General features: G+C 61.7%; 3 protein-coding genes across 10 annotated transcripts in view; 1 reads left to right on the forward strand and 2 right to left on the reverse strand.

Moving 5' to 3' along the window:
• Nucleotides 1-905: 905 nt before the first annotated feature.
• Nucleotides 906-6,480, reverse strand: HSD11B1L (hydroxysteroid 11-beta dehydrogenase 1 like). 7 transcript variants are annotated; one of them, XM_072721695.1, is made up of 9 exons: nucleotides 5,956-6,063; nucleotides 4,427-4,476; nucleotides 4,201-4,296; nucleotides 3,987-4,117; nucleotides 3,261-3,372; nucleotides 2,812-2,903; nucleotides 2,028-2,121; nucleotides 1,755-1,920; nucleotides 906-1,512 (listed from the first exon to the last, which is right to left on the reverse strand). In XM_072721695.1, the coding sequence occupies exons 3-9, from the start codon at nucleotides 4,271-4,273 to the stop codon at nucleotides 1,155-1,157; spliced, it is 1,026 nt and encodes a 341-aa protein (XP_072577796.1). In that variant the 5' UTR covers nucleotides 4,274-4,296; nucleotides 4,427-4,476; nucleotides 5,956-6,063; the 3' UTR covers nucleotides 906-1,154. The 7 variants fall into 7 exon arrangements, with proteins under 7 accessions (XP_072577796.1, XP_025875095.2, XP_025875094.2 ...); XM_026019310.2 differs by lacking the exons at nucleotides 4,427-4,476; nucleotides 5,956-6,063 and adding an exon at nucleotides 6,317-6,480; XM_026019309.2 differs by lacking the exon at nucleotides 4,427-4,476 and having other exon boundaries at nucleotides 5,956-6,107.
• A 107-nt stretch (nucleotides 6,481-6,587) lies between these two features.
• On the forward strand, nucleotides 6,588-8,186 carry MICOS13 (mitochondrial contact site and cristae organizing system subunit 13). Its single transcript, XM_026019315.2, has 4 exons — nucleotides 6,588-6,804; nucleotides 7,238-7,415; nucleotides 7,529-7,580; nucleotides 7,954-8,186. Exons 1-4 carry the CDS (start codon nucleotides 6,776-6,778, stop codon nucleotides 8,049-8,051), a joined length of 357 nt encoding a protein of 118 aa, XP_025875100.1. The 5' UTR covers nucleotides 6,588-6,775; the 3' UTR covers nucleotides 8,052-8,186.
• A 2,707-nt stretch (nucleotides 8,187-10,893) lies between these two features.
• Nucleotides 10,894-13,548, reverse strand: part of SAFB (scaffold attachment factor B) — a 35,049-nt gene continuing 32,394 nt past the window's right edge. Inside the window, exons 18-21 of one of the 2 annotated variants that reach the window (XM_026019430.2) lie at nucleotides 12,324-12,442; nucleotides 11,916-12,022; nucleotides 11,434-11,500; nucleotides 10,894-11,226 (exon numbers count right to left, since the gene is read on the reverse strand). In XM_026019430.2, coding sequence (XP_025875215.2) covers nucleotides 11,097-11,226; nucleotides 11,434-11,500; nucleotides 11,916-12,022; nucleotides 12,324-12,442 — 423 coding nt within the window. In that variant the 3' untranslated portion in view covers nucleotides 10,894-11,096. The remainder of the gene's footprint in view (nucleotides 11,227-11,433; nucleotides 11,501-11,915; nucleotides 12,023-12,323; nucleotides 12,443-13,548) is intronic. The other variant, XM_026019431.2, reaches the window with a different exon arrangement.

The raw sequence follows: 13,548 nt of genomic DNA on the forward strand, positions 1-13,548 counted from the left end.
TTCATGTATAGGCTCAGGACAAAAAGAGCACCCACCCATTCCAAACTGTTCGGCTACGATACGATAGCACTGGCACAAAATAAAACCCATAAACAGGTATTGGTTTCATTCGATATGACGCCAAACTCTGACGCATTAGAACTCAAGAGAGCGATTTGGTATAGTGCCCTTTAATACATTTGGTATCATTTGATGTAATTTCAGATGGTGCAGGGACCGGAGGTCCAGTAGAACCATAAAAAAATTTTTTTCCCTGGTTTTTATCTTTCAGTCCTACTTATCCCCCAAACGATGGTCTGCCATTTGGAGCTAGTCTGTTTGGGGTTAACCCTTCTGACACTTGCTCGTTCTAGACCCTTGCACAGCCAACAGTAGCCAGCATTTTGTAATATTGCATTCATTCTACAGTTTTTATCCGGACAGCTGCTTTTTCTTTATGCAAACCACGCTGATTCGTCATTTTAGGGAGAAGATGTGTCGATTTTTCACTAGTTAATGTAAACATCAGTGATGTGCAGATAGATACAGCCCACACTTGGTTTAAAGTCCCATGTCAGAATCCCAGCTCCTATCGCGGACTGCCTCTCTCCCTCTAAGTACGTGTCCTTACTTATAAAATGGAAACAACAGTAGCACCAACTTCCGGTTGTGAAGATGCCGCAAGATCACCAAAGTCAAGTGCTTGGTGTCTGATACACATGATCATTATTGGCGCCCAAACCACCACCCTTCATACCGCAAACAAGGCCTTCAGCCCACCAGTAACCTTCCTTCCCCCCGACTTCCCCAGTGAGGTCTCCACCGTGAAATGGAGAAATGGAGGCTGGAGGAGTCGGCTCCCCGCACACACATCCCTTTTTACCTGCTCGCCACCAGCAAAATGGAAAAACTAAGCAATCTGAACCTATGTGCAAAAGAAGGGTTTTTATTGTGAAACAGAAGGCTGGGTCCAGCCCAGAGCACATCCTTTCCCTCCTCCACGCCCCGGACCCCATCCGCGGAGGGGCGGCCTCAAGGCTGTCACCTACGGGGGCAAGGGTAGGGGGCCGCTCCAAGGTTGAGCGAGCAGAAAGAGACCAGGGATGCGGTGGTTCCAAGAAATGGCCAGGGTTCCCCGGGTGCCCTGATGGATGCAGCCCGGGGCCTGGGGAGGGTCACGCCCCCTCTCTCAGCCTCAGCTTTCTCATCTGCAAAATGGAAGCAGCAACCACGTCACCCACGGTGGCCCGGACGACTGGAAACGCCTTCCAAGTCGCTGACCAGGTGCCTGGCACACGATCAGCGCTTGCAAACTCGGAGCTGCGGCTCTTTCCAGGGGCTGGCAAGTTTTTCTCGCTTTTCCTTTTCTGTCTTGATGACTCTGTCTCGGGCCTCGGCCACCCGCTCAGAGGTGTCTCGATGGGTGTCGCCGCTCTGGGACGGCTGGATGGAGGGCTCCCCTCTGGGAAGACGAAGGAGCGCCGCCCCGGGAGCTCAGGCAGCGGCAGCGGCGACAGCGGTGACGTTGAGCTCCTGGCGGATGAACCAGGCCCTCGGGTGCGGCAGCCATCCCCGGAGCAGGCCCAGCAGGTGGAAGCGCCACGGGTAGAAGACGCCGGGGGCGCGGGTGGCACCGCCGCGGATCACCGCCAGGGCCGCCTTGGGCCCCGGGGCCGCCTTGGCCCTCGTGACTCCCCTGGGGACGGGACGGTGCGCTGGGGACTGCGGCCGGGCCGCCCCCCACAGCCCCCTGCCCCTGACGGCCCGGGCCTCACCTGACTGCCTCGGCGGCCGAGGCGCGGTCCCGGAGGCCCAGGACACACACGGTGATGGCCACGTTCACGTCCTGCACGTCCAGCTCCCGCCGCAGGGAGCCGAAGAAGCCGTCCAGCGCGAACTTGGCCGCCGAGTACGGGCTGGAGAAGGACGTGGGCACGCGGCCTAGGAGCGCGGGGGCGCAGCCGCTCGTGACCACACGGCGCTCCCCCTCCTCCGGAGCCTCCCTGCCCTCTCCAGGTCCGCCCGCCTCCCCGGCCGCGCGCACGCACCGAGCAGCGAGGACACGACCACCAGGGAGCCTCTGCTGTCGGTCAGGCTGGGCAGCGCCAGCGAGGTCAGCTGCACGTAACTCAGCAAGTTCACCTGCAGGTGGCGACGGCGAGTCACCGCAACGCGAGGCACGACAGCCCGGGAGGGGCGGAGCCTCGCCGCGGGTGGCGGGGCCCGGAGGGGCGGGACCTTGGCGCTGTGGGCGGGGCCCGGGAGGGGGCGGGCCCGGTGGGGAGTGGCCTTGGTGCTATAGGCGGGACCTGCGAGGGGATAGAACTAAGGGGCGGGGCCTTGGAGCTGTGGGCGCGGCCCTGGAGGGGCGGGGCCTTGGTGCCGGGGGTGCGGCCCCTGGAAGGGCGGGGCCTGCGAGGGGCGGGGCCGGTGGGAGTGGCCTTGGTGCTATAGGCGGGGCCTGCGAGGGGCTGGACCTGAGGGGCGGGGCCCTGGCGCTGTGGGCGGGGCCTGGGAGGGGCGTGGTCGGTGGGGAGTGGCCTTGGTGCTGTAGGCGGGGCCTGCGAGGGGCTGGACCTGAGGGGCGGGGCCTTGGCGCTGTGGGCGCGGCCCTGGAAGGGCGGGGCCTGGGAGGGGCGGGGCCGGTGGGAGTGGCCTTGGTGCTATAGGCGGGGCCTGCGAGGGGCTAGACCTGAGGGGCGGGGCCTTGGAGCTGGGGGCGGAGCCTGGAAGGGGCGGGACTTGAGGGGCGGAGCCTTGGCGCGGTGGGCGGGGCTCAGGAGGGGCAGGCCCTGACGTGGGATCGGAGGGACAGGGCGCTGAGCGCCGCACCTGCAGGAGCCAGCGTGTCCCCTGGACGCTCCGGGACCGCGTGCCTGCCGGGGTGGCGCCGAGGTGGTTCAGCACGAGGTAGTCCAGCCCTCCTGGCCCGGAGAGGCCCATCAGCAAGGAGCTAGTCCTCGAAGAGACCCCTCCCCTGGGCCCCGTCACCTTGAACTGGGGAAGCCGCGGCCGGAGCACTGACCCAGTGCGTTCCGCCCCGGGAAGCTCCCGCCTCCTACCGAAGAGACCGGACCCTATTCCCTGGCCCTGCCAGGCTTGGTCCCCGATCCAGTGAGACCCAGTCCAGAGTTCCAACCCCCTGGAGGCAGTGAGTGAGGCTCCACCCTGGCCAAGCCCCAGACCCCTAAGCTCCGCCCACCGAGACCACGGCCCCACCCCCTCCGAGTCCTGCCCCAAGGCCTAGGCCCCCGCCCCAGACGCCAGGCCCCGCCCCTCACCCAGCTTGTCCAGCGCAAACTGCACCACGCGCCCGGGCACCTCGGGGGAGGCCATGTCCGCAGCGATGTAGAAGACCTCGGGAGCGCCCAGCTTCCGGCAGTTCCCTACCACCTGGGGGGCCAGAGCTGCCCGTGGGCCGGTCCACCCCGGCGGGCCCCCCTCCACCCGCTAGGCCTCTGGGGCCCCAGCCCAAAGCCCCCCTCCCCCCACCAACCCCGTGCTTCGGGTTACATTCCGCATTATTCCCAAAGCTCTGCCACGGGGGGCACACTGGCAGCCCGGGGGCTACAATAAGGGCCCTTCTCTTTGCTCAACACCCACATTTAAAACTCAGATTTCAGGTCAATCTCGAGATGTCTGGCCCCTCTGGACATCCTGCAAAGTCCCTCGCAAACACTGTACGTTTTCTTGGAGCCACCATGGGCTAAGAAGTGTCCACCCATCACCCCTCCCTGGAGTTTGGCACAGGCTCTGGACACCACCACCAATCCCATTTTTTGAGGAACACTCCCTGTCTTTCACTGTCTCACTGTATTAACCCAACACCAGAACCCAGGAGAAGGTACTTTTATTGTCTCTGGGGAGCGAATGAGGAACCTAGGCTCAGGGTTAACCTACTTGCTACAGGTCACAGAGGAAGCCTGGATCTTTGGGAGTATTTGAACCCAGGCCCGGTTTTCCAGCCACTCCTGCCCCCACCATTCCACCGGAAATCGGCGTCTCACCTTCTGCAGGAAAGCCTCGGTGTGGGCCGTGAGCACCAGGTGGGAGCCCAGGCGAGCGTAGTGATAGGCCAGCTCCTCCCCGACGCCTGCGCTGGCCCCGGTCAGCAGCACCCGGGCTCCCTGGAGGCTGGCTAGCAGTGTGCACAGTGGTCAACGCCGGGGATGCCCCGGATGGCGGGCCCAATTAGTCCCTCCCCCACCTCCAGGCACTCACCAGGGTCGAAGTTGTCATCCCAGTAGTAGGAGAAGAACAGGGCTCCCAGCCCCGTGAGGAGCAGAACCTTCATGGCCAGCTCTGAGTCTGCAGGGTCTGCAGCAGGAGAGAGGATGGCAGGCACAGCCTGGCCCACAGCCACCCCCATTTCCCCAGCTGGGCCTTTGTTTGCTGATGTTGCTCCCTCCAGGCCCTGCCCTCTCTCCTCCATCTCCGCAGCCAGCACCTGGTCCAGGTCATATAGCTTCCCCTGGCCTCTTCGGGTTGTTCTCCCTCCTAGAAGCAGCCAAATTAAATCTTACCTCCCCCTGCTGAAAACCCTCCCCATCTCATTTAGGACAAAAGCCAGGCTCCTTGATGCTCAAAAAGGCCCCACGAGGACCAGCCCCTCTTGCTCTGTTTGCCAAACAGCGCCTCTTCACCATTCCTTAGAAGGAGCCAGTCTCCATCCTGCCTCAGGGCCTTTGCATTGGCTACTCCCTCTGCCCGGAATGCTCTTCCCAAATATAACCCAATGAGTTGCTCTCTCACTTCTCTGAAGTCAGCACAAAACTGACCTTCTCCAAGGGAAACCCCCTGGCCTCCTTTTCTAAAGTACCTCCTGGTCCCTCTCCCTCCTCTTGCCTCTAGAACTTCCACACTCTCAGCATTTGCCATGATCTGAAATCATCCTGATGATCTGTTACATGCTCCCTGTCCCTCTCTCCTCTTAGAGCGTCAGCTCCACAAGGCAGGAAGGAAACGGAAACTTGCTTCTGCTTTGTTCGCTGTTGGGTCCTCAGTGGCCCCCAAACTGCCAGACATGGAGCAGATGCTCAACAGACACGAGACTGGCCCTGAGTGATGTGAGGAACATTGGAAGTGACAGCTGGAGGGGACCCGGAGAGATGACTCTGGAGACACCAGGAAGGAGCCTGTGTCGTCAGGGTTAAGATGTGACTTGAGCTGTGGGAGTGGATTTACTTGTTCCGGGGAGAAGGTGAAAGAGAGAAACAGGCCAAGGACTTCACGATTCAGGGGGGCACGAATCTTCCCCCAAGAAAGGCACAGGCCCGTCACATCCTGGGGTTTCTGTCCTCTGAACGCAGTAGGGGTAGAACCGTAGAACTGAGAGATGGTGGGGCTGGGGCGCCCTCAGCTCTGAGATGTCTAGATCCTTCGACCTACTGCCAACTTCCAGCTGCCTCCCCCTGCCTCCCCCACCCTCCCACTCCCTCCTCCGCACCCTATGCTCTCCGGGCAGCCCAAGACATATTTACCCAAAGAAATGTGACTGGCCCTTGCTGCTGCAAACCCTCTCAGGGCTCGCCACTGCCCCTCATGGAGACCGAGCTCCTCACCCCGGCCCACAATGCGCCGCGGGCCCGGCCCTGGCCCACCTGTCCCTTCTCATCTTGCCCGGTTCCTGTCTGTGACTCTTTCTCAGCTCTCCGAAGAGTGAAGTCCTCGCCCTTCCCCAGTCACGGCAGCCATCCCACCTCTCCCCGCTCTCCAGGGGACGCCCGTGAAGTCCCGCAACTTCCACCCTGACCACAGCAGCCACGCAGCGGGGGCGGGGGCGGGGGCGGGCGGCTGGCTGGCCGTCTGGGTGGGTGGGTGGGTGGATGGAGCAGCCGGCCGGCGTCCCATGGGGACGGAATTGGGAGAACCAGACCCTCGCAGAACGCACTGGTCCCCTGACCTCACAGAGCCTCAGTTTCCCCTCCGGACAAAAGGGGCGTGCGACGTGCCGCGCGCTCCCAACCTCGTACTCACCCACTCGGGCCTCAGTTTCTCCCGCCGTCCAGCGGGGCTGGGGTCCGGGCCTGGGAGCCCGGCGCGCACCCCTCGGACTCGGACCTCCCTACGCTGCCGGCTCCGCCGGGCCCCCGACCGCGCCCCCTCCCTTAGGGTGCGGGTCACGTGACACCGAGCCCACCTCCGCGGGGGCGGGGCCTGGCGGGGGAGCGCGGCGCCCGGGCGTTGCCCGGCAACAGCCTTTCCGCCCGGCTCGCCCTCTCCCCGCCGTGGTCCTGGGCCCGCCCCCTGGACGAAAGCCCCGCCCCCGAGGCAGGCACGTGACCGAGGGCCCGCCTCCCACGCACAAGTCCGACCTCGCGTTGTCGTGACAACCAACCATCTTATTGGCACACTCTCCCTGGGCCGGGACCCTCGGTCCCCCTCACGGGCGCGGGTGGATCTCCCGGACTCCGACGCCCTCTTGGGCCACTGTCGGGCCTCAGTCTAGACGCCCGACTCCTCTTTTCCTCGCACGCCGCCGGAGCCGCGCCAGGCCGGACTACATCTCCCAGCAGTCTCGGCGGCTGGGCGAGCCGTCCGGCGCCTCACGGGGGTTGGTGCTGACTCCATTTCCCAGGCAGCTTTGCGGCGTCCGGGCTCTGAAGATTACACTTCTCAGAATCCTTTCGCTGGAGGGCTGCGGAGCCTCTCAGGCGTTTTGCGGCCGCCGCGCGACTTCGACTCCCACAGGCCTTTGCGGCTGAGTCGGGCGACTACGTTTCCCAGAGGCCTCTGCGGCGCAGTCACCGGAAGCGGCGGGCGAGTCGAGTGTCCTTGCGCGCGGAGCCGAGCGACCATGGTGCCCCGAGTGTGGTCGCTGATGAGGTGCGTGGGGCGGCGGGGCGGGCTCCGAGCCCCCGAGAAAGCCCCTCCCGTGGGCACCTCCCCCCCGGGTTTGCTTCCGGCTGGGTCTTGGAGTTCCGTGGTGTCGGGTCCCGCCTCGGCCTGACCTGCCCGGGGCGACGCGCGAGGCTCAAGGCCGGGGGTCTAGGCCTCCCTGCCGCCGCGCCGTGTGCGGATCACGAGTGGGCCTCAGTTTACCTGTTAAACGGGGCCGAGGGGCTGTGCTCTGTGCGGTGAGGGGAGCGTTGTGCCAGGCGGTGCCCGGCCGCCTCCTTGTTCTTCCGTGTCCGCTGCCCGGCCTCGCTGTGTCACTCCTCGGACCCAGGCGCCCCGCGTGGGCCCGGAGCCCGGGGCTGCCGGCAGTGCCGGGGAGCTGCTGAGCCGCCGCCCTGCACCCCCCCCCCCCCGACCGCAGGTTCCTCATCAAGGGCAGCGTGGCCGGGGGTGCCGTCTACCTGGTGTACGACCAGGAGCTGCTGGGGCCAAGCGACAAGAGCCAGGCTGTGCTCCAGAGGGCCGAGGAGGTGGTGCCCCCAGCCATGTACCAGCTCAGCCAGTACGTGTGCGAGCAGACCGGCCTGAAGATGCCCCAGGTAGCCCCGGGCGGCGTGTCCGTGTCCGCGTCCTCCCGCGGGCTCGGTGCTGCGAGGCTGGGGCCGCCCGGCCCTTCGCCTTCTCACCTGCCCCTTCTCCCCTCTCTTCCCAGCTCCCAGCCCCTCCAAAATTTAACTTTCACTTCCGTGACACCTGGAACTCAGGTAGGCCCTGGTCCCCGTGCTGGGGGGTGACCCCTGATGCCGCAGCCTCGCACCCCTGCACCCCTGCCACCGCTTGCTTCCTCGTCACTCCTTCCCGTGGCTCCCCGTGCTGCCCTGCACCCCTGCCACGGATCTAAAGGATCTAAAGGGGGTGGAGATTTCAGGGAGGGGTGAGCCAGAGGGAGCCTACTTTGAGGACAGGTGATCTCAGACAACGTGAGGCCCTGCTCCCCACCGCCTCAGTTTCCCCATGTGGGACCGATGGTGCTGGAACTGGTGCCTCTCAAAGCCTTGCGAAGCTCGGGTTTCCAGGGGGCTGGTGTGGGTGGACAAGATGCGGTGGCTGAAGGCGCTGGGCTCTCCCTCTCCACAGGCATCCTCACGGTGATGTCAGCTCTGTCGGTGGCCCCCTCCAAGGCCCGCGAGTACTCCAGGGATGGCTGGGAATACCTGAAGGAGCGGATCAAGTAGCCTGCCAGAGGCCACCTGCCCCAGTCAGGAACGGGGGCAGGGGCGCCAGCGACCTGGAGACTCCAGACTGGGACTGGGACCCCACTCGAGGGCAGCTCCCGGCCTTGCCGGCCCAATAAAGGACTTTGGACATGCTCCCCGACCCATGTGCTGGCCCTGGGGGCTGGGGATGGCCCGGCTGGTGCCCAGAGCGAGGGGCCTGACCTGGATCACAGGTGTTGGTTCACCCCTTTGCCGTCCGGACCCCCCCTGCTGAGTCTCCAACCTGGTGCGGGGGTGGGGGCAGACATTGACCCACCCTGGAGCTCCACGGACAGTGCTCAGGGGCCCAGGAATGGTTTGAGAAAGTGCCGGCCCTCCTGGAGGGCTGAGCCCAGGATGAGGGCTTTGCGGGGCTGGGGGCCTGTGGAAGGGGCATGTTCATCTCCCCGCTGTCTGCATGGCCAGGAGTTCCCGGGGCCGCTCAGTGATCACCGTGTGTAGAGCTGCTCACGAGAGTGACTGCAGTCCCCGCAGGACGGGCCTGTGTCCCCAGGGAGAGGGTCATGACGTGGGGGCTGCAAAAAAGCAGGGATGGCCAGGTGTGGCCCAGGGGCGCCGGGCAGGCAGGCAGGGCTTCAGGAAGCACCTGGCCACCCCCAAGGCAGCCGCACAGTGAGGATGAGGGTGGGCCGTGCGGTTTCCAGGTGAGGAAACAGGCGGAGATGGAGGCACTGGTCTGAGGGCACAGGGCAGGCAGGGCTGCATCTCTTACAGACGGACACACGTACCCTGAGGGCTGCTGGGGCCTCAGGCTGCTCCAGGCCCTGCGGGTCCCTCAGCAGCTCTGAGGAGATGCCTTCTCCAAGCCCTAGGTCTGTTTGCACTGACCACCCCCCCCTCGGCCTCATGTGTGTCTGTGCGTGTGTCCATGAAACAACAGAAGCTCTGGTGTGTAGCCATGGCCCACAACCTGGCTGCTCACCTGCTGCCACCCTGGACCCAGCAGCAGCCAAGACGGGTGCCATGCTGACGCCTCCATCCCGTCGTGCAGTCAGCCCCATTTCTTCTGTTCACTTGAGTCCGTCACCAGGGCCACGACCATCTCCCAGGCCCTCCCGCCCGTGCCCTTCCATCTACTTCCCCAGGTCCAAGTCTGAACATGTCCCTGTCCTCGGAAACCCTCTATGGCTCCCTACTGCCTTCCCCTTGAGCCCGGACTCCTCCAAGGGGCCCATTCCCAGAACGCAGCTGGTCTTCACCACTGGCCTTGGCACCCACTCAGGCCATCCTCCCTCCTGACTGGCTCATCCTGCCTGCGGCTTAGCATTGGCCTCCTCTGGAAAGCTTCCCGACCCCTTCCTCCCAGCCTGAAGTCAGGCACTCGGCCCAGGCCACCCGACTACCCTATGGGTGTCCTATCAGGGCCTTAGCACTGCGAGGCAAGGTTGCCCTACCTCAGCCTGGGCACAGTAGGTGTTGAACAGCATCCCTGCCTCCACCCCCCAAATGCCAGTGGCACTCTGTCCCCTGGTCCTGACAGCTGCAGACGTCTCCAGTTGCTGCCAGGTGTCTCCTGGGCAGTCATCCCAGCAGACGAGCACTGCCTTTGGGAGTTTGCTAGTCTCCCGTGACAAATGACCAGATTCAGGGGCTTGAAACCACACGTCGACTGGTTCACAGATCTGGAGGCCGGAAGCCCACCACGGATCTCACTGAGCTAGGACAGGGCTGGCTCTTTCTGGGGACAGTCCGTTTCTGGCCTTTTCCAGCTTCTAGAGGCCACCACAGTCAGCAGGAGTGCCCCCCCATCTTCAAAGCCAGCTGTGGAGCGTGTGGGTCTCCAGCCCCCCCCCCCCCCCCGGCTCTCCTGCCTCCCTATTCCCCTTATAGGACCCCAGTGAAGACACTGGGCCCCAGAAGGGGCTTCTGGCCCTTTAGGCTACCATGCGCACAGGCTTGGGGATGAGGGTGGATGGGGTCATCTGTGGCCCAGGTGGGAGGGGGTTTTATTTGCTGCCCCTGCCCCCCCACCCCCATCTGAAGGCTTGTTCACGTGTCTCTCCCCACACACACACCCATACCCCGTTGTGGATCCTGCAGGAACAGGGGCCCAGGCTGCCTTGGTGGTTAGTGTGTTCCCAGCCCCAGACAGGCTTGGGACTCCGCAGTGATGTGTCAGGGAGGCAGCCGGCCTGTCACCACTGCTCTGCTGGATGGGTGGACCCCAACGTGAACACAGACCAGGGCCCACAGAGACGGAGCCTGGTGGACCTGAGGAGCAGCATGGCCCCATGTACGGGCCTTAGCACCACGCTGCTGTCACACCTTACCCCATGGGCATGCTGCTCCACTCAGGAGATGCTAGGAGCTACAGACACAGGAAATAGATGGTGGTGTGGTGGGCGCAGGGCAGTTGGCGTTTGGGAGGATGAAAGGTTCTGCAGGCGGCGGCGGTCAGTGATGGTGGCACAACACTGTACGATACTAATGCCACCAAGCTGTACACCTGAAGTGCTTAAAATGGGAAACTGTGTTATGTGTATTTTGCCACATCAAAAAAAAAGGCCCAGCAGCCTGTTCAGCTAGGCTGGGCCTGTCCTGGACACAGAGGCAGTGTGTGGAGGACAAAGGGCCCAGGAGGGGGAACAGGGACAAAACTGCCACGACGCAGAACGCAGACGATCCCACAAAACCCTGGTCCAGGTTCAGGCAGGCCAGGAGCGTGTGCTGTCAGTAAAGGGCTTCCGGGAACCTGGACAGCCCCTTAAAGCTGCCCCTTCTGCCCTGAAGAGCCATGGCTCAGCTATGCCAAGTATAATTTACACAAATATGTGAAATAAAAAAGAGAAAACACTTTAAGTAAAGGGTATGTGAACAGAAACACATTTATTACAAAAAACAAAAAACAAAAAAAAACAGAAAAAAAAAAAAACACAAAACATTCACATTGTATTGAGCTACAATATGGCAGCAGATAAAAAAAAATTATTGTACACAGTTGAAGAGAACTCCTAACAGAACATACTCTTGTTGCCACGGGACAGAACACAGGAATCCAAGCACTTAGTAGCGGCGAGTGAAGCGGGTGTCGTTGGGTCGGCTCCCCCGGTTCTGTCCCCCGAAGCCACCCTGCATTCCGCCGCGCGGGATCACGTGGCCCCGTGAGGCCCCGCCAGGGGCGAAGCTGCCACGCCTAGGACCGACACAGATCCCATGTCAGAGAAGTCCGGCCGGCACGCCCCCCGTGCACGCCCCCCTGTGCACACCCCCAGCTGCCGGCCCTCTTCTGGGAGCAGAGCCTCCATCCGGCAGAGAGGCGGTGAGGGGGGCAGACTCAACATTCTAAACCTCCCAGGCGAGCCAACACGTAAAGATGGACAAGCAGCGCCAGACACCTTACCCTGACATCCCTCCCCGGTTCATCATGTGACCTGGCCCAGAGTGACCAGACATACTTCTTTCGCCACCTGTAAGACAAGAGATACTTTTCAAACAGCTTGTCTGAGCACAGCGGGCGGAGTTCCGAGGACACCAACACAAGGCTCATGGGACTCCAGTCCCGTTCCTGAGCCACGCAGTCAGCCCAGAACCCACAGGTCCCAGTGGTGCATCAGCACGCAAGCTGCACGCACCTGACGTCCTGGCTAAGTCGAGGCAGAGTATTAACCAAAGCCCACAGCAGTCTTCTGTGCCAGACCTCATCTGTTCCCTTCCTCCCTCCCCACATCCGGTCAGTGACAAGCAAGACCCCGTGGTCTTAGAGCAGAGACAGCTCTTCCTGCCCTCAAGACAAGGCAGACAGGCTGTGAAGCAGGTGCAGCTTGAGCTTTCCAGATGCTTCTCCAAAATAAGAGACCTTGCCAGCTGAGAGTCAGCCCTTACCTTGCCACCTCTTGTGGTCCCTGTCTATCATGCCTCCATCAGCAGCACCCTGCCACGCACGGTCATCCTCTATTCTTCGGCCATGGTCCCCCCAGTCACGTCTGCCCCTTGGAAAAAGACATCTCTGATTTGGATTGCTCCCCTCTCTGCCTTTCAGAGTAGGAGGGGTGGTGGGCTCTGGAAGGTGGGTTTAGCATTCTGTGTGCCCAGTCCCCATCCCTTTGGGTGGTGGGGGTCTACGGGAACGTTGTTCAAAGCTCCAAGGAGGCCTGAGGTGTGGCCAGTGCTCTGGGTCATGGGGTCAGCATTCATCTTGCCCTGAGACCCAGGGTCCTCAGTTGGGACACATTCAATACTGCCTGCGGTGCATGAGGCCCCAGCAAGCAGTGTGGGGTGCATGACACAAACCTGGGTGGAGGAGGCAGCCCCCGGCCCTCGCTCATCCTCTTGTCAGAGCCGTATCCGCCCCACCCGTCGCGAGAGTCCCGCCCATGGCGCTCTGGTCCTCCATGGCGTTCGGGGTAATGCTGGGTGTTAAAGAGCCAGAATAAGAAGGTTTCAGTGTCAAGCCTGGATCCCAAGGCCTTTGGGGCAACAAACTAATAACAACAAGAATAATAACAAGTGCTGGCAAGCGTTCAACACGTGGTCTTGTGCCACACAGCCCTTTTAGCTTGAACGACAGCCAGGCCCCCAAAGTCTGCTGGTTGTCTAGTGAGGAAAGTCAAAGAATGGAGTCACAGAACAGAGGACAGAAGCCGAGGCCTGAGATGCACCCTAATCCAAACAGAGTGAATTCAGGCACCAAAGGAGAGAAGAGTACTGGGCCTGGTGACTACCCTGCACCAACAACAGACAACAGTAGGCCAGGTGCCTGCTGTACTCCAGCCCCACAAGGGATCCTTTATCGCAACTCAGCCTGGACCTGGCACCTCTGGCGCAGGCCACACGAATGCTGGACCCTGTTCAATGCACTACCTGAAGGAAGGATGGAAGAGAAAGCCTCCCATTCTAGGAAAAGCTGTTCTGTTTCAAAGATGTATTTATTTAAGAGAGACCAAGGACATGAGGGGCAAAGAAAGAGGCAGTGAGAATCTTATTTAAACACTGAGCCCAGGGCAGCCCCGGTGGCTCAGCGGTTTAGCGCCACCTGCAGCCCAGGGCGTGATCCTGGGGACCCTGGATGGAGTCCCCGGTCAGGCTCTCTGTATGATGCCTGCTTCTCCCTCTGCCTGTGTCTCTGCCTCTCTCTCTCTCTGTCTCTATGAATAAACAAACAAAAATAAATAAATAAATAAACAAATCTTTAAATAAACAAACAAACAAACAAACACTGAGCTCAACGCAAGGCTCAATCTTAGGACCCTGAAATCACAACCTGAGCCGAAATCAATAGTTGGATGCTCAACCAACTGTGCCACCAAGGCACCCCCCTAGGAAAAGCTGTCTCAAATGCCCACTCATCTTTCACCTGAGCCCTTCTCCTGCTTGCTGGAAGAACGCCCAAAGCTCTTAGGGAGCTGACGAAGTGCTTTTGGTTCCACTATCCCACAAATCCAACCTGTGGCCCTGGGGTCTATTGCTCCAGGATCACATCTAAGTAAGAACACCTAAGAAAGGGAGCCCTGGTGAT

Source organism: Vulpes vulpes, chromosome 9, assembly GCF_048418805.1.
Source record: "Vulpes vulpes isolate BD-2025 chromosome 9, VulVul3, whole genome shotgun sequence".
In the NCBI taxonomy this organism is placed as follows: Eukaryota; Metazoa; Chordata; class Mammalia; order Carnivora; family Canidae; genus Vulpes; species Vulpes vulpes.

What these genes read in the sequence shown, in the direction of transcription:
- HSD11B1L (XM_026019310.2), bottom strand. Translation starts at nt 4,273, where the DNA reads ATGAAGGTTCTGCTCCTCACGGGGCTGGGAGCCCTGTTCTTCTCCTAC. An exon ending in GGACACGCTGGCTCCTGCAG is followed by an intron (nt 2,122 to 2,811) that starts GTGCGGCGCTCA and finishes CGCCACCTGCAG; the next exon opens with GTGAACTTGCTGAGTTACGT. An exon ending in TCGGCCGCCGAGGCAGTCAG is followed by an intron (nt 1,513 to 1,754) that starts GTGAGGCCCGGG and finishes TTCATCCGCCAG; the next exon opens with GAGCTCAACGTCACCGCTGT.
- MICOS13 (XM_026019315.2), top strand. Translation starts at nt 6,776, where the DNA reads ATGGTGCCCCGAGTGTGGTCGCTGATGAG. An exon ending in CCGGCCTGAAGATGCCCCAG is followed by an intron (nt 7,416 to 7,528) that starts GTAGCCCCGGGC and finishes CTCTCTTCCCAG; the next exon opens with CTCCCAGCCCCTCCAAAATT. An exon ending in CCGTGACACCTGGAACTCAG is followed by an intron (nt 7,581 to 7,953) that starts GTAGGCCCTGGT and finishes CCCTCTCCACAG; the next exon opens with GCATCCTCACGGTGATGTCA.